The sequence below is a fragment of the Haliotis asinina genome, chromosome 8 (genome assembly GCF_037392515.1).
Source record: "Haliotis asinina isolate JCU_RB_2024 chromosome 8, JCU_Hal_asi_v2, whole genome shotgun sequence".
NCBI lineage: Eukaryota > Metazoa > Mollusca > Gastropoda > Lepetellida > Haliotidae > Haliotis > Haliotis asinina.
In genome coordinates, this window is record NC_090287.1 from 10,117,520 (window position 1) to 10,143,355 (window position 25,836).

The window sequence follows — 25,836 nt, forward strand, 5'->3', positions numbered from 1 at the left end:
GTCGCGAAATATTACATGTCGTTACCGCGACAGAATGTCATGGTCGTGGAATATTACATGTCATTGCCTCGACAAAACGCCATGGTCGTGGAATATTACATGTCATTACCTCGACAAAACGCCATGGTCGCGAAATATTACATGTCATTACCTCGACAAAACGCCATGGTCGCGAAATATTACATGTCATTACCTCGACAAAACGCCATGGTCGCGAAATATTACATGTCATTACCTCGACAAAACGCCATGGTCGCGAAATTACGGGGCGGTGGGAAATTACCGTCATTACCGGGGCGGTGGGATAGCATGGTGGTTAAAGCGTTCGCTCGTCACGTCACGGTTCGATTCCCCACATGGGTACAATGTGTGAGGCCCATTTTCTGGTGTCCCCCGCCGTGATATCGCTGGAATATTGCTGAAAGCAAAACTCACTCACTACATGTCATTACCTCGACAGAACCTCATGGTCGGGGAGTGTCACATGCTCATTGCTTCGATGCATGGGAAGAGCCTAGGGTATGTTCGCATGTTGTTAAGTCTCCAAGTGTTATTACCTTGGTAAGTTGATATGGTTTCCACTTCCATTTCTCACTTGAAATTCAGCAGAGATATGTTGAAGAGAATGTTACTCAATATTCACAAGTTCTGTGTTTCTCTAAACGTCAAACACATTATTAATTGAAATGGGTCCGTGGGATATTTGGTTTGTGTATTACTCTATAGCTAGTTTCCATGGCTATGCACGAGAAGTATGTCCATTCGAATTAATTAGTAATGTTAAATTAGATGTTTAGATTTTGGAGGAAATCTCTTAGTTTTACGACGTAGAAACTGTGAGAAGATGGCACTTTGTGATAATCATCCGAAAAGCTCATCTGTTTTGAATTGATGTCTTCACAGCAAAGATGTATCAGATCACAGCGAGTCGGGAACGAGTCGGAAGTGAACGATACATTGAGCTAAAATTAGGTGACTCGGTGTACACTGAAAGCTACTTATCGTCGTGTCCTGAAAGTGTGACGCCAGTGCAAGACTATTCCTGGCCATGTACACTTGGCATTAAGACGGAAGAACACTATCTGCATGAACACTTTTCTTCTTTTTAAAGTATCAGAGAAATAATTTATATAGTCCCCTTTGAAATGAATGCATGTGTGTGCATGTCAGAAATTGTAGTATATCCTGTAGCTGCGATATGCACATGTTGCCATTATGTATACTTGAGAATAATCTTAACTATGACTAACTTTAAGAACTGTACTCTGATACCTCCAACATCACAAAGATGTGTTACTCTTTCCAGTGGCTTGTCTAACCCATAATACGTCATGCTTCTTGTTTTACAGAGACGTTTTATCAACACCGTTTTTATATGATTGAAATAACAATGCAATACTCATAATTTATTTACAAGAACATACTTATGAACATGTTCATAAATACAAATTTATACAACTGTAGATCTGGCTATGATTGTATTTGTGCTTAATGAAAAGTGTCGCATGTTGACAATCACACCAGCATATATATCTGTCCAGGACTTCCATGCCTTGAACTTTTACAATAAGCTTTGACACAATAGTATGTGCCATAGAATTCAGTTAAATACTAGCAGCAAGGTCGATATGGTTTTATGGAACAAGCCTGTTGCTGCGTTTGTAGGAAGATAGACAGTATAATCTAGATGCACAGCTACTGTCTACGAAATATCGTACATCCTACTTAAATGTGTCTTCATGTGCTACAAATGTTCCAATATTGTGCTTAAAGCACAGCCAAATATCACAGTTTGCATGTTGCGCACGTGCAGCTCGCAATTTGCATGCAGAACGTTAATCAGTTTATAAATATTCTCCACGTGATCAGACGATCGCTCATTGGACATTGGCGTGTAACTACAGTCCTTGACTGTGCCACTGATTCAGATAGCTGGTTGTATACATAGACCCTGTTGTCCGACTTTGCTCAGTTGGCACTTTCTTCCTGGCTTACCATGGAACACATTACATCTGTTTCCTCAACCCCACTGTCAATTGAAATCTCCTCCTCTTTGTCACACTCGTCGCTTTCTTCTTCGGAGTCAGCCTCGATATCAACTTTGTCTAACGCTCTTTCCTCTCCTTCCTTACTTCCGGTCTCGCCATCTGGAGTACCTTCGTCCTCTTTGGCTTTCTGTTGCTGCGCGTGACGCCACTTCATCCGTCTGTTTTGGAACCACACTTTCACCTGAAGTTAAAGAAATTTTGTTTAATGCGTGTACAGTTGTTCATGACCTTGGCGACAGTTTAGGATCGTGACTCTGTACAGCACTAGGCTTGTCCCCATAATTATCCCATTTCTCGACTTGTTACTGGGGATGGCTCAGTAGTCCAGTGGTTAATGTGTTTTCTCGTCACGACATGGTACGGGTTCGATTCCCATTACTGAATGTGTAAAGTCCATCGTTTGCCTCCCCCGCCACTACATGGCTGGAATGTTGAATAGCTCGTCTGACTATCTTCACTTTCGTGGAGACTTCGTGGTACCTACAGTTAGAGTAAATCTTTGGGATATTTGTGGTCGTACATTATTAAATCCCTCGTTATTTCATTGGCTGTAAGTATTTACTGCAAATGGGGACATACGCACGCGTCATCGCCTGGCGGAAGGTGTGAGAATAACATCACTATATTAATCGCACATGCTCCTCACCGCCAAGGTTGATGATCTGTGCATGGTCAAACATGGCGAACGTGTTTATCGTTTCTCTAATTTTATTCGGTTAAATTATTTAATCTTTTTCATTTAAGATTTTTTTTCTCTATAAAGTATCCATGGTCTCTATCAACGTCTGGCAGCCGATTTAAAGCAAACACTTTGAAGAGTGAGGGTTTATTCTGACGTTTCAAGTTAAAATTGAGAATAAACTTTTGTGGGTTATGTCGGGATCCGCCTTTGATGTTTTGCCCCCCACGTTGAAGGGGAAGCATTTGGTAGACATGTGAGAGTGGAACTGTAGATTTTGCAGGAAATGCGTTTGCTTTTTGCATGTACAGTGTTGGTTCTTGTGATAAATGCCTATTGAGTGCAGTAAATAAGGCGAAGGTGAGAAATGAGCGCGTATCTCTGTACGGGAGGCGGACTGTAATCTTCTCCTCGCAGTAGATAGATACTCGATTAGTTTTCCCACCAACTGCATGAAGCGCTCTGTTACTAAGGCTAAACGGCCACAGATGGTACGGATCCCAGAAAACCATTATCGGTAAACGGGAGTGTAGGGTTTAAGCGCTTGAAGTATTTAATGATACTGTACGATATCAGATCATTTGTTTAAACTTGTTTTAAGATATGAATTAATTCAAATCTAACAAATTGGTGTATTTTTTTAAATATTGTAGGAATATATACTATCCCTAAGCCTTGTTGACGACATGTAGTGGTCGAAATAGAAGCACCTGTTCATTGTTAACAAACATAACATAACAAACATAACGTTCGTGACCACTGGAAACTGTTTCAGTAATCAGTAATCAGTAAACAATAAAAGTAACCGATTTTGTTTCGTCTCAAGTCTGTTTTAGTGAAACAGACAGAGTCTTACAATAGACTATATGTTTTTAGTTTTGTCTCAACTGGACTGTTAGTTAAGCGGGGAAATGGAATATTTATATGTAGTATCCAAAAATGTTTCTGACAGTCTATACTTGTTAATCTGGGGGTTCACATACTATTCCCAATACCGCGTCCGTAAATCAATAGTTTTTGGTAACAAACACATAAGCAAGCCTTGGTTCTTGATGCTGTGTATACAGTCAGTCTCTTAACGAGCGTGTTAATATGTTAAAGCTGACGTTTCTTACAGTACTGCAATGTTGACGCCCAAATTGAAATACACATCACACTGTAATCGGCCCATTATCTTTTCTGCCTGCATATTTGTGTCCAGTCTTTGCAAAGATAGTTTTCCTTATCGCCCCCTATAAATTTTATTTTATTTTCGGTGCTGCTTGTACAACATTTGAATTGCAATACGGAGGTACTACGTATAAAGTGATTAAACATCCATGGCAAGTGTCGTTATTTATGAGTATTTCATGACAAACTTTGCTAGGTGTCTTTCTGCCTATAAATAAATAGTCCGCTACCCTAAAACTGGTCTTGCACGTACGCGCAGGATACGAGTGCGTAACCTCCGCTGCCACAGCCACTGCAAGGTACGATAATGAGGGATGTCAGGGGTTGGGAGTACTGATCATTTCAATTAAAGTGCCAGGTCCGCCGACATGGGCTGTTTATATTAATATACGACATCCACTGTTTTAGAATTCACATTCAATTAATGAGGGTGTTCTTGTGAGCTTGCAGGTAGACCCTTCACATAAAATACTGTTAAATGCAGCAGTCGCGTTCCCCTCGTGCCTTAGTTAATCAACATGTTGTTTTTTATTGCCGTTTCTTCTCTCTCTCTCCCCCCCCCCCCTTCAACAGGCAATGAGCTGTCAGCGCGTCCCCCCCCCCCCTCCCCCCCCCCCCTCCCCCCCCCACTCTCCCCCTGCCTCAGGTCCCTTTCACAAACTCTCTCTCTACCATTACCCAGACGCAGATATTCCTCCGCAGTCGTTGGGGGTTCTGCGTCCGGGAGTTGTGGCATGTAATTAAACTTTATCAAATCGGAATTGGTTTAATGACTTATGCTTTTTAGCATGTCTGTTATATGTCTGTTGAAACGTAAGCGGTGTGGGTCCTACTTAAGCCGTTACCAATAACTGTATCCTGTAGAAGTTTATATCCAGTTAATTGAACATTCCTACTGTCGTATTGAGACTCTAAGTAGAGTAATGAAAGCTATTATGTTGTTAGTTAAAAAGGGGTACTTTGATAGGGAGCAGAAAACACCAGACCTGTCAAAATCTGTTCCAAACTATTCATCTTGACAAAAATAGGCACGATCTAAATGGACTGTTGGTAATTTTCCCCACTGACAACCGCTGGTATGGATGGTACACGTGTCCCCTGTATATGCATGAATGTGAGTCTGCCCATTCCATCCACAACTTCATGTCATACGACCCGCCTGGCGCTCAGTATTAAGGGGATAAGACAAGGACCTCTCTTTCTCCCAGACTCTAGAGAAAATATTGAAAAGGACTCCTCCTCAGCTCTAGACTGCTTTGTCAAATTTGAATGCCTCAACTCCGAAATTAATGACTGCTGTAAGTCCCTTTGGGTTTAATTTGTATATGATTGTATTTTTTATATGTTATATTTGTATACGTGTTTTCTGGACCTAAATGTCAGAGCAAGACGGGGCTGTGGGGTAGCGCAGTTGTTAAACTGGTCGCTCGTCACGCCGTCGACCCGGGTTTCATTCTTCACATGGATTCATTGTGTGAAGCCCATTTCTGGTATCCCCGGCCGTTATATTGCTGGAATATTACTGAAAGAGGCGTAAAACCCAACTCACTCACTCTTGGCAGAACCGGCCAGCAATGCCCCATGTTGAACTGTGACATGGTATGTCAGTGATCAAGCACTGTTTTAGGTCCATTTCACTTTATCAATTACTTATATAGTCATTTTAGAATTGCAGTATGTGTACTGCGTCATTCATCAAGAACTTGTAAAAACACTGTGGTGAATTGTTTTATGTATGATTTTCTGTTTGGCTTTTCAAGGTTGATTTACCTGCGCATCCGTCAACCCCAACATTGCAGCGAGTTGTCGTCTGTCTGGCTTCGTGACGTACTTCTGCACCTCAAATCTCTTCTCCAAGCCCTTCCGCTGAAGGTTGGAGAAGACAGCACGTGACCAGGATCGCTTCCGCTTGGGTTGCCCGGATGACCCATTGTCTGCACTGAGGATTGAATACGGCCCTGTTCAAGAAACGTCGGAAAGGAATAAGTTATCCCGTCAAAATACTTTTGTATGTTTCAAGATACATGTTATCATCTGAATATATCATCTATAATAGCTAAGTGTTCAACACAGTGATACCATGAATTACCTTGGTGCGTATCAGTGTGTTGGCTCTTTCACCTTTATCATTTAACAACGTATTTGAAAAGTAACAGTATTATCTCCGAAGCAAAGCAAACGATTTGTGATGACTTGATACCAAACAGGCGGGCATTTAAAGACATTCATTTTTTTCCATATAATGTTAATGGGAACACGGCAATTCCGAAAACACACCGCCAGACCTGTTTCACATATTTTACGACGTAAGCTGTGTTAAGATTGTCATATAATTGCAAGTACTTAAAAACAGTCGCCCAACGATGACCTGGGGTGGGGATGAGAACAGGAGATTCGTGTTATCAAATTGATTTGAAAGTCATTACGACATGCTGTTAAATGTGTCAACGGTTTACGGTAAAACAAACAAGAGTTGATGGGCGCCTCCCAACCCTCTTGTGCCATACTAGTTCGTGTATATTGTTTTCCCTGTATCTTTATACATGTCATAGCTACCAGCGATTAATCTATTTCACTGCAGGCATCGACTGGCGTTCATTTCACCATAGTGACTCCGGACCAGCCACGGCCTTCCACAAACATGCGCAGTTTATTTAGCTTAATTACGCCACCTATCGAATGGTAATTAAGACAAGACCCCCTGCGAAGGAGGCGGAGTGATACATCTGCCACACGGTGTGAAGTGGTAACGGACATCTTTAACAGGTTAGTGGATGTATGGAGTATGCCATAATCGCAACATTTGAGTAATTGTAAAGGTTGAAGAATAAACAGTATTAACACTAGTTTGTGTTTTTCTTTCTTTATCACCCACAGTGGATACAGATTTAACAGTGAAACGACCGTTCATTCTTTAAGTTTGAGAGAGGGTAAATGAGGGACGAGTTTCATATCATATCCTTAACGGGACAGTTGAATTTTTAAACGTGGTACTAAAAGCAACTGTCATTGTTATGAATACCTCAGAATAATTATCCCCCTTTGTTACAAAGTAAACACGGTGAAAAATAAGAATTTGAGAGAATGTCGCAGCAGCTACTTTACTTTGAAGACTGAACGGTTTTCACGATGGACACCAGCGACCATCCAGTTCACACAACCCATGGATGTATGTATGACGTAGGTAGTATATGTGCAATGGAAAGTGTATTGTGTCTCAGATTCGAACTGCCAGTCGGGCCTGGATGAAACAAGCCGTTTACATATGTGCCTCGTTTAGAGCCCAACAAGCTGTTCCCAATCAACCTTTAATTAAGCCGTGTCTAATGGCCGCTACTGACACTGACTTAAACCAGGACACGTCAAAGCGTTTGAATAAACATTGTAAGTTGAAGCCAGTTCCCAAATACAACCACCGTATGTCGTGTATGAGATCATGACCACTTTTATTTCACAATTACATTACACATTTTTTGAATTCCTTGGCTGGTAAGCAAATTTGATTCGATGTATATTTACAACGAAGATAAAAAGAGACAAAACACATTACTCATCGCGGGATTAACAAAGCTATGACCAAGGCGAAGTATTTCAGTACTCCCTGTCGTGATTCTTAAGAAGAGTCAAAGACAGCGTAATTGGATCGAATGGTGGCTGTTTCATTGCGCGTTACCGCTCAACGAGGTCGTGAAATTTGCACATGATATCAGTCACTTGATATCAGGTGGATAAAGTACAAATCAGTGTTCACTCCCTTCCTTGTTTTCGTAAAGTTATAATAATGTACAGTAAATGCAGTATAATACTAATTTCTTAATGATTGTGTGAGCTGGGATATTGCGTATTTCATAAATGTTAGTGTATGGAAAAGCAGTCATCTTTGACATTCTTTAATTAAATACAGAATTACCGAATAACAACGCAAAACCTGACGATGATGAAAACTCAAAACAAAAAAATCAACGCTTTACTTGACATAGACTAGCATGTAGTCTCTGCAGTGACAATGTTTTACAGAAGAAAGTTCCTGATTTATAATCATAAAATATTATGGAAAGGAACCAGAGACTTTCTTTTCAATCTAGACTTGACACATATTCCAAGCTTGCATGGACTTGCTTGGATATATTTGTTTCACGGTTTCCTTGACATCATGGAATAACAACGCTCTGACATTCTTTGGCGCCAGTGCAAAATAACAACGGTTTACCTGACATTCTTGAAGTCACTATACACAAATAACAACGCTGTATTTGACAGTGTTGGAGCCATCGACGAGCTACATGTCATTCTTGAAGTCATAGCATAAGAAATCTCTATCTGACATCATTTGAACCAATGCAAAATGCGAATACTCTGTCTTACACTCTTGAAGCCACTATGCAAAAATAACAACGCTCTGACATTCTTGGAGGCAATACAAAATATCTGACATTCTGATTCTTTCCATGATTTTGTCAATAGTTAAACCCCGCGGAAGGCAATATCAGCGCGGCCTGTAAATAGCCAGTGTCGGGACGAGGCAGTCCAGTGATTGTAATTGTATGCATCGACCCGTGCAATTGTATAACAACATGCTGCAAAGTGAATAAGTGTGAGTTTGGTTTTAAGCGGCTCTTAGCAATATTCCAGCAGTACCACAGCGGTGGACAGCAGAGAAAATGCTCTTCTCACATTGTTACCACGTGGGAATCGAAACCGGGTTTCCGGCGTGACAGGCGAATGGCAGTTGTGCTTCAGAGAAGTAGCCGAGTCTGTCCACCCGTCCACGCTCGCCGCCTCTTACTCGGATCTTATTCCTACTCAGAATATTGGATATGTGTTACGATAAAATGAGTGAAAATGACATATAAATCCTGCAATTGTTCTTCTGTCACGAATCTACAAACACGGATAACTTGTGTCGCTATCTATCACTGCTCTCACTATATGTGACGGCGTCTTATAAATACACAAACCAGACAATCCAGTGATTGATGTCATAAGCACCTGTCCATTTGGGTATAGTGACGTGTAATCACCTAGCCTGATGTATGTCTGATGTATGTCTCTTCTGACGACACCCTTGAAGATTCGGGTGAGAGTTGGTCTGTCACTCAGTAACTCACACTTGATGTAAGAGGAGACTAACGGGATCTGGTGGACAGACTCGGTGACTTGGTTGACACATGTCATCGCATCCCAGTTGAATGAATCATGCTGTTGATCATTGGATTGTCTGATCCAGACTCATTTACTTACAGACCGCCGCTATATAGCTGGACTGTTGCTGAGTGTGGCTTAAAATCAACATACTCACTCACTCACTCACTCACTCACGAGGAGCAAAGGTTGCTGGAGTTTTGTTTTATCCTGTAATGAACGCCGCAGTACCAAAATTAGTTCCCGCAATCACAGACGATGATCCTTTGCGATTTGTTTGATATGTATTCACATGTTACTGTAGTCATTGTTTTTGTGTGTAAGTCTATTCGTGCGAAAACGTTATCTCGCATTATGTGGACGTAGATGCTTCGTGTGCTTCTCTTTCATGCTTTTCAAACTGTTCATATCTGGTAATTATATTCCTTTGTTATATTAATAAATACCTAAATTTTACTAAAAAATCATCTCACAAATATTCTGAGATTTTGACTGATGTTTAAAATGAACATAGCAGCAATTGTTACAGGGTATCCTCGCAGCACAGCATGTTTTCCACACACACACAATAGCGTGGTTTGTGCAATAGAGATACAAACAGATAATGTTCGCTCGATAAGGTATGGGGGTACTACTTATGGTTTGTACTGACGGATGAATACACACACAGTTCATATTTTTATAAAATAATTAAAAGTGATTCCATTTTCGATATTACTATATATAATATCGTTAAAATGATTTTTTTCTTTTGTCTGTAGATCTTCATAAAACATACCTCGTGTTATAAAACGCCTTGCTTTTCAATGGAACTGAAATCCGCAAAGCTGCGATGATAAAGTCGAGTGTCGCCGTAACTTTAATTTATTCCCACCCGTACAAGAGATTTGACGATAATTCAAGACTTGTTCAGGTGGTATATAAATAATATAATTACCCTATGCTTATATTCTTTCTATTTTCCAAGGAACGGGTAGCTGTTCAAGGAGTATAAACTGGAAATCACAATACGAATGTGAATCTCTAAAAGAAATGTTTCTACCGAATCTTCCCTTCGGACCCTGTCCACGATGTACCGGAATCTCAGATTGATTTTACAACTCGGGGCCTCCCTTCACAAAGCTTTAAGTTAATCGTAAGTCACTAAGGTACCCTTAGGGCAGTGTTAAATATTGGGGAGATGGGTGCTTCGTGAAAGGAGCCCCAGATGTTAAACTCTTAAACAGTATATTAATTTAGAAATGTCAACCTATAACCAATAACCTAAATTATTAGTTGAACACGTTCACCGTTAAATTTTACTACATTTGTAACTGATGTTTAACGGAAACAGATATGGACCTTACGATATCTACATGTATAAGGTGAGCTAATCACTAGTTTCGGTGACGATCACTGAACATGGGTGAAACAAACACTTTTCATTACTAAATATAAATAAACACGACTGAGTACAATATAAACAGGACATCCACAATATATTCATGATAAATGTTATTTGATATTTTACAATGAAGCCCACGTCGCAAAGACGAAAAGTCGAAGTAGGGATCAAGACTTTGGTTAAACTTCCAACCCTGTAGGAATTTCAACATGTCGGGTAAACCACCATTCAGTGTTACAGAGAAGGTAATTGGCAATAGACAAATATGAACTCTTTGCGTTTTCATCAAGATAGTTGTACATGATAAATATGTGTAGTTCAGGAGTTAAAATTAAAGCTAATTGTAACGTAATATCGATGAAGATATGTAGCTGATAGCTTTAATGTGGAGACATTATTAGGAAGTACATATACTTACATGTAATTTGAAGCGATCGAAAATAGCAAAACCAAAGATATGGTATGAGATCTACGATTTTTGGTAACTAATTGTAAATTTTTAATTCAGTTTTCACTGTAATAAGGTTTGAAAAATGACAGCTTCAGTAATATATCATTATATGTGTGTCATTCATACGTGACCTGTATATGATTTAATTAATGTAAATAATTCTTCAGTATGTATTTACTAGTACTTTTAAAAGGGGTAAGCAAGATGACAAAATATTCTGAAGAGAACACAATCTGCATGCATTCATATATATTATATGATACAACATCATGCGTAACCCTTCTCGGTGTGTTGGGTCACATTGTAAAAATCTATAACTATTACATAAGGTGTTTGGTTTCACATGTTGTTTCTAACCTTAAATGTTTTATGATTCATAATATATTAACAGTTTTGACACCGAGACACATTGTGGACGTTTTAAGGTATTAAAATTACAAATACGCAAACAGTTTGGGAAAGATGACTGAAGATTATATGTATCGTGAACTAAGAGGATCAAAGGATGGAATAAAATTGGACTTACATGAAAATAGCTCACCTGGCAGCGCGTCTGAGCCTGCGGACAGGGGGTACTGAGGGGGTTGCAGGGCGTGTACGGCGGACAGGGAGGAAGGGTACATCATCTGGGAATAGTGACCGGGGGTGCAGGTCACACTGTTACACGGGCACAGGTGGGGGCGGGCAGGGCTAGTCGAGGGTGAGCCTTTAGGTGACGATGCTGAAACAGAAAAAAGACAAGAAGATAATATACCGAAAACCAAACGAATGTACACATCACATTTTTCTATGTAATCTACCATTGATAAAACACTTGTTAAATTTGATTATGACAAGTTAACGATCCCTACTTTCTGTAACAGTTTGTAAATAGTATATTGCGGCGAGGTACTTTTGCATGAGAATACATTCGTTCAATAAGGACCGGAAAACTAGTTTGCAAACACATGGTCGGTACCATATTTGAAATGTCAATTTTTTCCCGGAAAGGAAATTTAATTTGTTTTTGAAAATGAGGTGAATAAGATACCGATCATAAATTGTGTGTGGTGCAATCTTTTCTTAATTTTTATTTATTTTTCACAAAATATTAAATGATTCATGCGCCAATAAAGTTCACCAGTTCTATAAACTGGAATTTTGAAAATCAAACTTATAGGTATGTATGTGTGTATGTGCCTGCGTGAGTGAGTGAGGTATTTGTATGCAACATGATAAATATCAAGTACATATATTAGTTGAATTTATTTAAAGGATACAAGTATACTAAATGTTAGAAATAATTTTGGTCCTTTTCTTCTCAGTTGTATCCCATTATTAGAGGATGTGGTGATCGCGCTTTCTTTCCGTGACGCCAGTGTGTGTCCATGATTATATTGAACAACCTTGGCCTGATGCATGGTGCAGTGATTTGTTGAGAATCTTGAATGTCTCAGGATTATTCTTCAAAACTTTAAAGATTTATTCCTCAAATGACAATTAAAGATACATAATATTATCGAAAGGGTCGATATATCTATTGAGTGGTTATTAGTATTATCAGGCAGTGTCTAAATGTTTGGTTTTCTTTCCTCCCTAATACTGGCAGTTTTTGAAATTCTGGCACGCCCCTTCATGTATATATCATTGGTGTTATTGTAACTAGTTTTGACATGACAACTTTAGGCAGAGGTTTAATTATACCTACCAATTACTATAAGTTTTACGTGAAACATTTTGTCGGTGCTCTCTGTCGGAGTAAATGACACACGTGGAAATGTTGATGTGTTAATAAATATGTAAACGTCAAAGCACAAAGGCAAATAAAAACAAGGCAATATTTATCGCTGTAAAAATGTATATTCTGTCAAGGTTTTGTTATATGTAAATATGTGTGTACTATATAATACGGTCATAATGTTATAACATTTTGTTATAAGAATCAGAAAGTCTAGTAAAACCTCAGTCTATAGTACAAAATTAGACGTGAATATATAAAAGATTAAATGTAAATGCCGGTAGAAAACAACGTTCCTTTTTAATCTTATATAAAATCGTCTAGACTTTATTCTGTGTTATATGTCAATAATGTCAACCATTTCTTCGTAATTTTAAAACTGTTTGTAATATCGTGGTAAGATTATATCCTACTGGTTTCATATGAATATTCAAATTAGAACTATGCTAATTTACGTGTCAGATGTCAGCATAATTGAACATGTCACATTTACCCCGGCAATGTGTTTAAGACGGCAATGAGCGCGATTCCCCGGCCACCCTACATGCAGGCTATTCCTGTCAGCCGGGGGTCCACCTCTCCCCCTCCATGTACCTGATACCCCTTTCCTGGACTTGTTTGTATCGCGGAAGAGGATGTTGACCGCTCAGGTGTTCGGTGGAGGGATTTGTTTATGATCATTTAAAGTGGTGTTGACATATGACTTAAATACAGTGGACGAATTCTTCGTGGAGTGATGGATAGCAGAAACTATAGTGGACAGTTGTTCTCAGTAATTAGTATCCACGCTGAAGGACTTGCACATTCTGCAACTTTGTGGCACGAACTCCCCAAACAAAAATTAAGAGGAAATACCTTTTAATAAATACAACACATTTTACATAATATGTTTATTAAACTATTTATAAAATTTGTGTGATACAAGCATATATTTCACAATGTTTTTTTATGTAGTGAAAGCCTTATATTTTATGCCAGAATATTGCATTATTAAATTTAAGACTGCAATAGAACAATTTTCACTTTATATTTACAAGAAACTATAAAATTCAATGATCTGATCTGAAAATATAACGGAATCCTCATTTGTTTTTATTAAGTAATCCTCATTTATTTTTATTAAGTAAGCCTTTTCCACATGTTAATTTCGACTGATTATTAATACTGATTTAATCTCATTTTTAAAAGTAGAAACATTATTGTCTTATGAATAAAAGTTACAATTTCTTCATTTTTGCTTCAAATCACAATCTATTGCAGACGACATCATGTGCCAAATGTGTTGTTAATTCTTTGCCAAAGCACAAAAAAGTAATACACATTTTCATAAACTCACCTTTTTCAGCTTTGTCCTTTCCAAAATCTTCAGATAAAATTCGGCTAATTCCAAATTTGAGTTGATTAGATGTTGAATTGTCACTGTGCCCCCTACCCTGTTCTCCCGATCCCCGGGCCGTGAACGCTGACACCCCTGAGGCACACAACGCCTGGAGGGGTGCGAGTCCCGAGGAACTTGTGGGTGGGGGCGAGCTTGTCCGCGGGGACATTCCGTATGTGAACACAGGAGTGGAATAATGATGGGTGATAGTTCCAGAGTTTGGGTGTAATATTTCTGAAATATTAAAAGAATGTCCTTTTTTGATGAGTCCGGTGACGTTGTCGCCGGTGAGGTGTGGCCAGAAGGCGGGACCCCCGGGCACACAGCTGATGCAGTTGCTGAGGTACATCCTCTTTCTAGTCCTCCAACTTCTGTTTTCTTTCGTAGCCCGGGGCATTTACATTTACCCTAAACGCCGAGATGAAACTATTTAAGTTTTCGACATTTCATATAAACACTTGTAGTGGTGCAATGATGGGAGCCCATTGGTCGTAACCATTTTGGCACCAAGGGGGGTCGGTTCGGTAAGTGACGTCACGAACTCTCTTGATATGCCGCTGACTTTATCCTGCGATTTAATATTTCTCTTATTTCGATCAATGATACAACGGAAAGTTGATATTGAATAAAATAGCATATGTAAATCGGAAAATACTTCAAAAATAGACAAGTTCGTTCAAGAATATATCCCTCCTGGATGACGGTGCACACATCCCCATATGTGAGAGTACCTCAAATTGTTATTGTATTCTAGCACGCTGATTGGTCAGTTAGAACTCATTACGTTTTATGAAGGCAAAAGCTATCAATTAGGGTGTAATTATCGCCTTATCAACGGCAGAAAGCCAGACCACCTCCGTGTGAAACATTCGTGCCGGAGTTAATTGTATCCGAATAAAATTTACGTCTTCGTGGATTAACTAAGACCAGTGTCTCGCTCTCATTATGAGGACTTGGCGAAATATTTAGCATCCTGTAAGCTAGACGATGACAATATTGAGAAATAAGAGAACATTATAATCTCTCTGACATAAAAATGTCCTATGCAAATGTAAACAAAAGATTAGGACAGCTCGTTGGATCTGATAAGTCCACTGAAATGACTGGCCACATACGTCGTCATGCAGCTTGTTTGAAACGCTGGCATATTTCCTACACGCCGGTTCCATCGCTCAAGATGTGGGTGGCTAGATGTCTATTTTAAATCTCCACAAGTATGCCAACCTTTTATGGGTTATAAACATATTTTGCCGGTTTCTTTGTAAAGAATGTCATGTTACGTGTCAAGGAGAATGTTTTATTGGGTAAATTACAATGTTTCTTATTCCATCTCTCCTTTCACTTGCGTATTTAAACAGGCACTTTGAAAAATAAATGTTTCTAACATGGCGTGCTAAGAACATTTACGAATACACTATCACTAACATTCTGCGCTACCAGTATTCTTTCTTTACAAAGAAAATCAACATTTCCTCCGGCCCTTGAAGAGGCAACATTTCTATTACTGTACATTTGACTTATTTGGCGGGCATTTTAGAAGTTGAGTTGATGAAAAATTGTGACAATTTATTGTACAACTTCTTTTATCCTTCGAAGGCGACTTTTCGACATAGGTTCGGTATGGAAACGTCTCCTTCACAGAATAGAAGAAGCGCTACATCCACAAAATCATAATTCTATACAACACACATTCATCAAGAGTTTATGAAACATGCATATATACAATCTGTCTTTTCTTCATCTTCGTCAAGACTAGTTCTGTTATAGATGTGAATATGTTGTGTTTACCAAATAAACTATCACGAAACAAATATCATGTGGCTTCAACTGCTGAAAACATAAAAACACCCAGAAAGGACGACAAATTAAAGTTAGATAAATATTTACATAGACCATATATTATGTGTGGATGTACATTATCACCCTGACACGATAACACTGCGACAATCTTCCGTTCCCACTGACATTACAACATCCCACTCCAGGGGGGCGTGACCTCCCTCCCCCTACCCTGGGGTCGGGTTAGTCAGCATGGCCACCCGGGCTGAAGCGTGTAATTCCGTGCAGTTGTGGGGGTCGGGCAGCCGGCGTGGGGTCGGGCAGGGAGAGGTTTGCGTCACGGTGGTGACAATGCTTGTTCTATCTGGTCACGATTTTCGCTCATCTCGTGTTGTGACCTTGTTGCCCTCCTGCTAATATGAGTGTGGAAATTCTATTTATTTTAATTACATTGCGTCTTATATAATATAATGTCGGAAGTGTCATGGGAGCGATTTGCTCGAAAACTGTCGAACAAGAAATTATAAAGTTTCTATCACAAGATATAAACAAATATATACTATGGAAAGTGTTATTTGACTGCATGGGCCTTTCCCAGCAAAACATAAAGATCCAACTGTATTCGGATCATTTGTCTAATTTTATGCCAAGCCATATACGAAGGATGCCGTAAACTTCACATAGCTCACATGAAATCTAAAAATCTCAACGGTTTTTGTGTAGAATGCAAGCAAATGCTTTCTTAGCTGAATGTCACACTCTTGTCCTGAGTGTAAATGAAAGGACTGGCATTAATGTTCACTGACCTTGCCTACAGCTGCACGTAGACGAGAACGGTGCTGATCGGTTGGTCATACCTGTTGAATTCAGTATAAGTGTGTTTTCAAAAGATCTGTATTTATCGTTTAGTATGACTTTTCAGTAGCCTTGACATAATAATGTATGTCTTAAATAACCACGGTAACATTTTTCATTATTAACAGTTTCTGCTCGACTCAACATTTTCTTTAGGTATAAGAGCAACATTTAAGCATGTAGCAGAATTAAGTGTAATATTTATTTGATATACTCGACCAGACTAGCTCATCCAGGCAACAGCGTGGAACATAAATGTGTCATCACTATAAACCTATTTTAAAACTGCTTGTCAGTTGCGAATAAAGTTTCATCGTCATTAACTTAATTTCTCTTAGCAGAATGTCTTTTTAAAATAGACTTTAAACATATCCAAATTAATTTAGGTTTATTTTGCTATCACTTCAAAACTGCGCCTATTCTTTTTCTAATACATAAATTTAATGTTAAAATGTTGATTTAGTCGTTTTATACAAATCATGACAAATTTAAATAATGAATTCTATTGCTGCAAGACACCTTCTTTTGAACCGGTATAATCATCATTTATGAATGATCAGAAAATGACAAATGGTTTCATGTAAATAAATAATAAAAACAGATGCTCGGAACAACGATTAAAAAAATTAACGCAGCAAAAGAAGAACTTATGAAGAACAAATATTCCCGTTTAAACACTGAAACCGTTACCCAATTCATGTTTATTATTTTGAGATTAGCTACAGTTGATGAATTCTCGTTCCTTATCGAATAATAACACAATACGGTTACCGTCATTACGAGGTGGTGATCGGCAAATCTCGTGAATTAACGTTGACATTTATTGGTTCGGTGTGGCCTACATGTGGAAGGCATTCTAGCTATCGGAATGGCGGCCCGTCACCTCTTCTTTATGAGATGTTTGATTACCAATGAGCTAATCACTGAACGATTAATTAGTTTTAACGAGTCGGGCGAGATAAGAAACAATGTCATTGTGAATGGGACTGGGATGGCGGTGTATCTGACATGTGAAAGTTTACGTTTACCGAGCTAACGGGAACAAGTGTGATGAAAACTGTCAGCGTTTTGAATGGAACCAGTATCTTTATAGCGACCCATTAATGCTGGCTTAATAAATATCTTGTCTGATGTCAAGCATCCGTGTAATTAATTATCATGTGATAACAATTTGTCGAATATGCCATGAAATTTGCTTACAATGATATGAACGGTAAAATGTTTACTGCAATTAATCAGTTGTAAAATATTTTAGTGATGTAATGTGGTAAAATTATATACGGAGCTTTTTGAATTGTATGATTACCAAATCAGTGTTAGATAGATGGAAAGCGCTGTCTGTCTATCAAAATATGACATCAGAATTTTAGAAACCAACTATCTGATTTAGTTTTATTTCTTTTTCACTGACATATCCTCCTTGAAATGGGACATCAGCGAAGGTATCGGGCATTCCTTGTTTACGAAAATCAGTATTGTTGATCATATTTGTTACTTTGTAAACTTGCTTTTTGGCATGAGCTTCACGGTCAGCTTTCCACAGCACTTCAGAAGGTATTGTTCTTTACATTCGTTTAAAGAAAAATCTGTTATATAACAATATTTTTACAGGGCATAATAGGCATATCACTACTTATGGACTTAAAAGGATATGTTAAATGATTCCATCTTGATATATTGTTTAAAAACATGTCTGTTTTGTTTTAGAAGGATCCAACTATTGACCCCCTCCCACTCTGTGTGAACGAAGAAAGTGAGTGAGTTTAGTTTTACGCCCATTTTAGCATATATTCCATCAATATCGTGGACGGAATGGGTACAGTACTATATTTTGTATTTTACCTCCATGTTACATTCATTCACAATGAGAATATAGTGTCCCGTAGCTGTAGGATACATATGTATTTTTGAATATTGTTGTCATGGAAATGTGACTGATGTGTGAAATGGTGCTAGGCTTTTTTATAACAGTTCTTCAATTACGTCAGTTGAAAACAACGACAAGATTTGGTATATCGACCTTTATATATCCTTGAATTATCAGTCAGAAGTTTACACTTCTACAATTGATGACTTACAAGAATATTTAAATCGGGTTTTTTTGTAAAGTAAATTTTATGACGAACTCAACACAAATGGGGATATTTCTTCTAAATCGACAGCATGTGTGGAGATAAACGTTTCCTCTCAGCAGGAACTTTGATGTTTAGAGAGTCTGTGGCTTCCTGCTAAGAGATGTACAATTCTACCGAAAGAGGATCAAAACATTTGTTTAGTGTTCCCCGACACACCGGGGACATCTACTGAAAAAGCATTTTGGGACCTTTAATACAACCTGTGAACACAAATTTTGTAAAACCTCATGCAAACGTGTCGTTTTTGTAGAATCCTTCTAGAACATTCTTGGTTTAAAATCAAATTCAAAGAAAACTTACCTCCATTATTTCATTTCGTCAAAGCTCCTTTAATACATTGTTCATATTTATTAGTCTATAAACAAAGGAATCTGGACCAGACAATCAAGTCATTGAACCCATGAGGCATGATGAAACTCATTGTGTTTACGAATCACTATCAGTTAGTGATGACACCAGGTGTTCGCGGAAAGTTGAGCATATCCTGCCCCACAGGTAGTACCCGTCATAACATCTGCAAAGGCTTTTCAGTTGTTCACCTGAAAACAACCGGGGAATGTATAATACGGATCAAAGTAGGGAATTTAGTCGGACATAATATTTGCCACTGATGCAGGTTCTCTATATCTTCAGTATAAACGTATCTGAAAGCTTTACTGTTACATATCATATCATTAACATCATTCATATACTACACACATGCATCATTCATATACTACACACAAGAATCGTTCATTTACTACACACATGAACCATTCACATACTACACACATGAACCATTCACATACTACACACATGAACCATTCATTTACTACACACATGAACCATTCACATACTACACACATGAACCATTCACATACTACACACATGAACCATTCATTTACTACACACATGAACCATTCATATACTACACACATGAACCATTCACATACTACACACATGAACCATTCATTTACTACACACATGAACCATTCATATACTACACACATGAACCATTCACATACTACACACATGAACCATTCACATACTACACACATGAACCATTCACATACTACACACATGAACCATTCACATACTACACACATGAACCATTCACATACTACACACATGAACCATTCATATACTACACACATGAACCATTCATATACTACACACATGAACCATTCACATACTACACACATGAACCATTCACATACTACACACATGAACCATTCACATACTACACACATGAACCATTCATATACTACACACATGAACCATTCATATACTACACACATGAACCATTCACATACTACACACATGAACCATTCACATACTACACACATGAACCATTCATTTACTACACACATGAACCATTCATATACTACACACATGAACCATTCACATACTACACACATGAACCATTCACATACACATATATATGCACATGCATAATTCATTTACAATGCACTTCAGTCATTATTTTACTCTCGGGGTCCGATAGTCAGACTCGCTGCCTTGGTTAATGCATGTCATCAAATGCCTAAATCGATGCTCATGATGTCAGTCACTGGATTGTCTGGTCGAGATTTCTTCATTTCCAGAGCGCCATAATGTAAACTGCAGTGTGTGGCGCAAAACAAGTCACGCACTATGCTTCTGCAGCATTCACTTACCATATACATACATCCATGATGAACACACTACATACATGCATGCAACATCCATCTACTATAAGCATGTTTCATTCGTTTCATTCGCACTTCGCATAAATTTAGTATATTTGCTATAGGTATGCACCGAGCGATCGTTGTACAAACGATGTTTATATATTAAACATGTGCAAATTTATTTAATAAGCACACATATATTTTATTTACTATACACATCCATGTTCCATACATTATGTCTCTAGTGCACAATTATGATGCAACTAGCACTTATTATGTCCATAATTAATAGTATTATGTAATAGTATATGTGTAATAGTAATTATGTCCGAATAGTAGCCTGTTCTAATGGGAATAACAACGATTAATATAGTAACATTATCACCGAGAAGATTTGCTTGTAAATGCTCTGTAGCAAACTGTGCAGTGAGACCAGAAATTAAACACAACCCTTTGTTAACACTTTTGAATCAAATGCGCTATTGTCACTTAAACGTTCTGAATAGACAGTCACAATTACAACACTGAATAGTACCAAATAACATGCCTTTAGAAATGATCTTTCGTAAGGATTACACTTCCAGAAATGACCAGGATGAAGACTCATTTTGTCAGATATTGTCACTTTAAGCCAGTGCGTATTACTGATGTCCTCGACACACGAAGATGTCAGTCACCTGTGTTAGGAAGACGCAGAACACGTACATATCACCAGACAATTGTGAAAAATTGTATTTGTCGATTAGGATATGATCCCGTTATAGGGAGGTTCTTAAAAATGTTAGAATATTCTTAGACATTGAAACTAGTTCTAGAACACAATTAACAACAGAAACTACAGAACGGATTTACTTACTTATGAGGTAATCACATTTCATGTGACCATGCGGATACATTGAGTAAATGTAGTGAGTAGTAGAAACAAATGAATTGTAAAATTCTATGCTGTTTCAATGTCTATATAAAATGTGAAATGTTTAGCCTGAGACAATAAGTGTACCTGTACACATCAACCGAAAGGACACCGACTCCTTATTTCCCAAACGAGATGAGTACAGCATTACATACGCGGAGCCATGTACATTTATCAATGACAATGATGACTGTATTTGTAAAGGAGTTTTCAATATCCATACATTTTATATACGATGTGTACTTCTTAACCATATTTCCTCCCATGTTCCTTCTTTCCTAACTTGTACACATGCATGAGGAAATAAGGTAAATGTTTGTAATACTCGAGACTCTTATCTAAATATTACAAATTGGATTTTCTGTAACCCATTATAAAGCAAAAATATATGTTTCTATCAGCACGATCCTGTACACCCATACATATATCGCATTTACGTCTCAACTTCATAGTAAGGTTAAGTTTTATCATTAAACACATATTCTTGACATTTATAATGGGCCAGACAACTATATTTTCGGATTTTTTTCTGTACTATATTACCACATATAGCATGGAAGCATCTGACAAACTGCAACAAATAATTTGTTTAATGTAAGAATGAATGCTATTAGCAATGCCCATACACAGTGATTGTATCCCTGTGCATTGTGAGATTTGTTATGTGTTTAAGACTTTTAAATTACAAACGGCATTTGTGATGCATTCATTCATACGCTTGGTTTCCTTGACATTATTTAATATTTTCTAAGATCGTTTTCTCGAAATTTGCTTTTACCTAATTAAATCATTGCAAAAATAAACACAAATATATCAATAATGAACTTAATCCGAGTCTTGAGTAAAAAACATAATATACAGACATAATACTCAGATGTGTTGCTGTGAATGAATAATTTGGTTGTTTCGATCGTGAAAAGTTACTTTGTCATGTTGTACACGGTTACAGTTGGTCTAACCACATATGCACGTTTGTGTTGTAAATAGTAAAGTAACGAGATCACATGATCAGGATAGCAAACTTGGCGGATACACGTCGTTGTCGTCCGCTGCTGCTCCAGTGGAAATGTTGACATTAACTTCTTGATAATCACAAAACACTGCAATGTCCACATTATATGAATGCGAGTTGGATGTAGTTAAGTCTGGACCAGACTACCCAGTGACTGACATTATGTGCAATGCCAAAGGGTTGTCACTGTCGGCAGTGCCACTGACCTTGATGACATTTGTTTGCGTTAAAAGCCATAAGCCTGAAGATCCTGAAGCAAATGTATTCAAGCCCATAGAAGTCTAGAAATGTGGCAAGTCTAGATTCCCTTAGCTTCTAAAAATGAAGAAAACCTCTGTGGTCCATTTCATTATATTATTATTTTTTACTATGAACCTTTTTCAGTAAAATATGTTCATTTCAGATACTAGTTGTTAGTCTACCATAAGCCCTAAATGAACCATTTGCAAGTTATCGATTCTGACCATCCCATCCGCAAAGTTGCCTCTTCCATGCTATAAGCCACCTTTTTGTAAAAGGTGCAAGTAGATCAATTTTATTCTGTATCAGTAATCTTATCTAACGGCGGTGTGGCGGCCATTGCATTTTGGGGTTCATTATGCCTGTGGTCATTTAAAACTAATATATTCATGAAAACTGGAGTGCAAGAAAGATGTCATGAAAGCAGCACGGAGTCGTGACATGAAACAGCCGCAGTCTAGCAGACCCGCACTGGTATGGTGTTGGGAGATAATCATGGCGATAACAGTGTAGCAATCCCATTAAAATGGCGGGAATTTGCATGCCTGAGTTTGGTGCAATGCATGCAGATGATGTGCTGAAATGGTGGTATTGCTGCATATGAAGAGCGATCTTTGATGTTGTGGCCTGCTAATGGAATAACAGTTCCTTGATGACTGTTCGTCAACAGTGTATTTAGCACCCTGCTATGTATGATGTATTACAGATGATATCGGATCATTAAACATATCGTAGGATTGATCAGCACCGATCAGCGACTGCTGTAGGTCAAAGACGGATCCAGGTTTTGACAAAAGGAAAGAAACATTACTGTAGAAACAGTTCTTCGTCTTGTGTAGGGATGTCACGTTATACTTGTGATTGTCCCCAGCGGTGTCAACCGGATGTAATGAATTGCAATGCATCCATTGATCAGAGACCATATAAAAGATTATTATATTATTTTTCTATTACATGTTCTCTGCATAGATCAGTGAGTCATTACAACGCAGTCGTTTGCATTCGGAGATACAACCATGAATGGAGCAAATCACCCGTTACCATTCACGGAACTTCCAACCACTCATCGCATTTACATGTTAATATACTGCTTAGGTTAAATGATTTTCTTTCCACACACTCTCCGTGACAGAAAACACTCTACTGACACCATTCCGGGTGTCAACGACTCTGACAAAGAAGAATGACATATGCCGCGGAGGAGATTGTTTTTCTGGTCACGTGACCTATCTCTGGGAGTCCCCCGCCCCCGCCTGTCAGGTGTCATGTTACCCTATCTACCTGTCTTCGTCTGACTATAGCACAATCTATGCGTATCCGATTACAAAAATCCGGAAGAAGATTTGCGTGCGAGTAGGTGTCTCGATCTTTCCAGGGCACTATCGTCATGAAGTATTAGTCAACACTTAGAAGTTCAGACTGGGATATCATTTATTATTTGTGAACACAGTCATTGTTAGGCTTTGTGTTAAATGTAATTTAGTAACTAAAGGTGAAGTGAAAACAGATGAAATAATAACTAAATTTTGAAAAGGAAATGAAGACCAATATGTGTGCCTTACCTTATGGAGTACATAAGCATCGTTGGAACTATGTAGAAATAGTAAAACTAACGCTTCCTTTTTGATTTACAGAAAGAAAAGTCTAACTGTGAGAACATCCGTAACACATGTCATCTGCTCCGGAAGCGTTGTCTCCAAGGAAACGTATTTTTTACATTAATCCATTTCACATATATAAACACCACTTGCGAACTTGATTCGGATACATCCTAAATTTCAAGATAATATCCTAAACGACATTGAAGATACGCTTCGGACAGAAGGACACTAGGGTAGCCTTGTGTTTAAAGTGTTCACACGTTATAGGGAAAGTCCGGTTTCAAGTCCAAACGTTTCAGAAACAGGTGTTCTCGTAATGCTGCTGTAACGGATATAAGCGTCGACATCTAACTCTCTAATCTTCATGATATCATCACCCCTTTTCGAGTAACGAGGCTGATATTACTTTTTTTCGCGTCCATTGTTGATCTGATATAAAGTTTATAAATATGTAATGCATAATACACTGAAACGGCCCCTCAGTGTTCTTTTTTAAGTATAGAGTAAGTGATTATGGATGTCAACTTCTATATTATGAGGAACATTGTCAGCTTCTAGACATCCCTCAAGGAATCAGGATGTACTCCGAAATGTTGTGTTCCTCATAACAAAGAAGTTGACATCAATGAAAACTCTCTTAACGACGGCGGAATGAGAGGATTTGTTTGAGAACATGTATATGCTGTGCACAAAGGTTATCTTTAAAAGTAGAACAAATATCAATATGTGCAAAACTAGCGCAGCTCGTTTATGTAAAAGAATTATAGGAAGATAGAAATAACCCTGTTCTCAAATCAAGGGCTAATATTCACAACTTATCCACTGACAGTGATCCCTCGCACACTAGGAGAGAAATACGAGTATATAAACAATATAAATCTCCTGCTGTGGAAGATGAGTGTCCCTATCTGGTCAGATATAAAGCTCTCCTCCAGCAGAGAAATGTGTACACCAACAACACAATCCGTGAATAACTATATACTCGTATGTAAAAATAATACTCACAGCAGAATGTCAAGAAAGTGAAAGATTATAGGAATCAATGTCAGGTTTAAATCAATCAATCTTTTGTTTCCTCTAGAAACAGATACATGGGCAATAGGTACTAACTGAAGCCTGAGGTATATGTTTTATGACAGTAGTCGGATGTAGACACAATGGAAAGTGAGTGAGCAAGTAAACAATATCAGGGCTTGGGACACTAGAAATGGGTTTCCCATATTGTACCCATGTTGGAAATAGAACTTGGAAATTTGTTGTGACGAGCGAAAGATTTAACTACTAGGCTACCCCACTGCCCCAAAAGGAAAAGAAATCACAACGGAGATTAGCCACAATAGGAAATTATCGTTTTGGGAAGGAGACATTATGTGACGTCTTAATGAGAAAAACACATAATGGGAAGAAGCCACAATGGGGAAACGTCATATCAGGATATAGCTAAATAATAAGAGGCAGTCTAAACAGTAAATAATCATAATAGCAAGTAGTCGTAACGGAAATTAGTCATGGTGGCAAGTTGCCATAACGGAAAATAGTCATAATGGCAAGTAGTCACAATGGGAGGACACAAATTCAAAAGGTCACGATGTTATTCATCAGTATAAGCTTGTGCTCACGTTCTTTATTCCCCACCCAACACAGTTGTATACAACGTTCCGGTGTAACCCAGTGACAGATACC

At 38.2% G+C, this 25,836-nt stretch overlaps 1 protein-coding gene across 2 annotated transcripts; it reads right to left on the bottom strand.

The window, feature by feature from the left end:
• Positions 1-1,368: 1,368 nt before the first annotated feature.
• Positions 1,369-14,407, bottom strand: LOC137294902 (H2.0-like homeobox protein). 2 transcript variants are annotated; one of them, XM_067826072.1, is made up of 4 exons: positions 13,928-14,407; positions 11,416-11,595; positions 5,668-5,855; positions 1,369-2,229 (listed from the first exon to the last, which is right to left on the bottom strand). In XM_067826072.1, the coding sequence occupies exons 1-4, from the start codon at positions 14,364-14,366 to the stop codon at positions 1,969-1,971; spliced, it is 1,068 nt and encodes a 355-aa protein (XP_067682173.1). In that variant the 5' UTR covers positions 14,367-14,407; the 3' UTR covers positions 1,369-1,968. The 2 variants fall into 2 exon arrangements, with proteins under 2 accessions (XP_067682173.1, XP_067682172.1); XM_067826071.1 differs by having other exon boundaries at positions 1,392-2,229; positions 11,401-11,595; positions 13,928-14,391.
• Between the last annotated feature and the right edge of the window lie 11,429 nt (positions 14,408-25,836).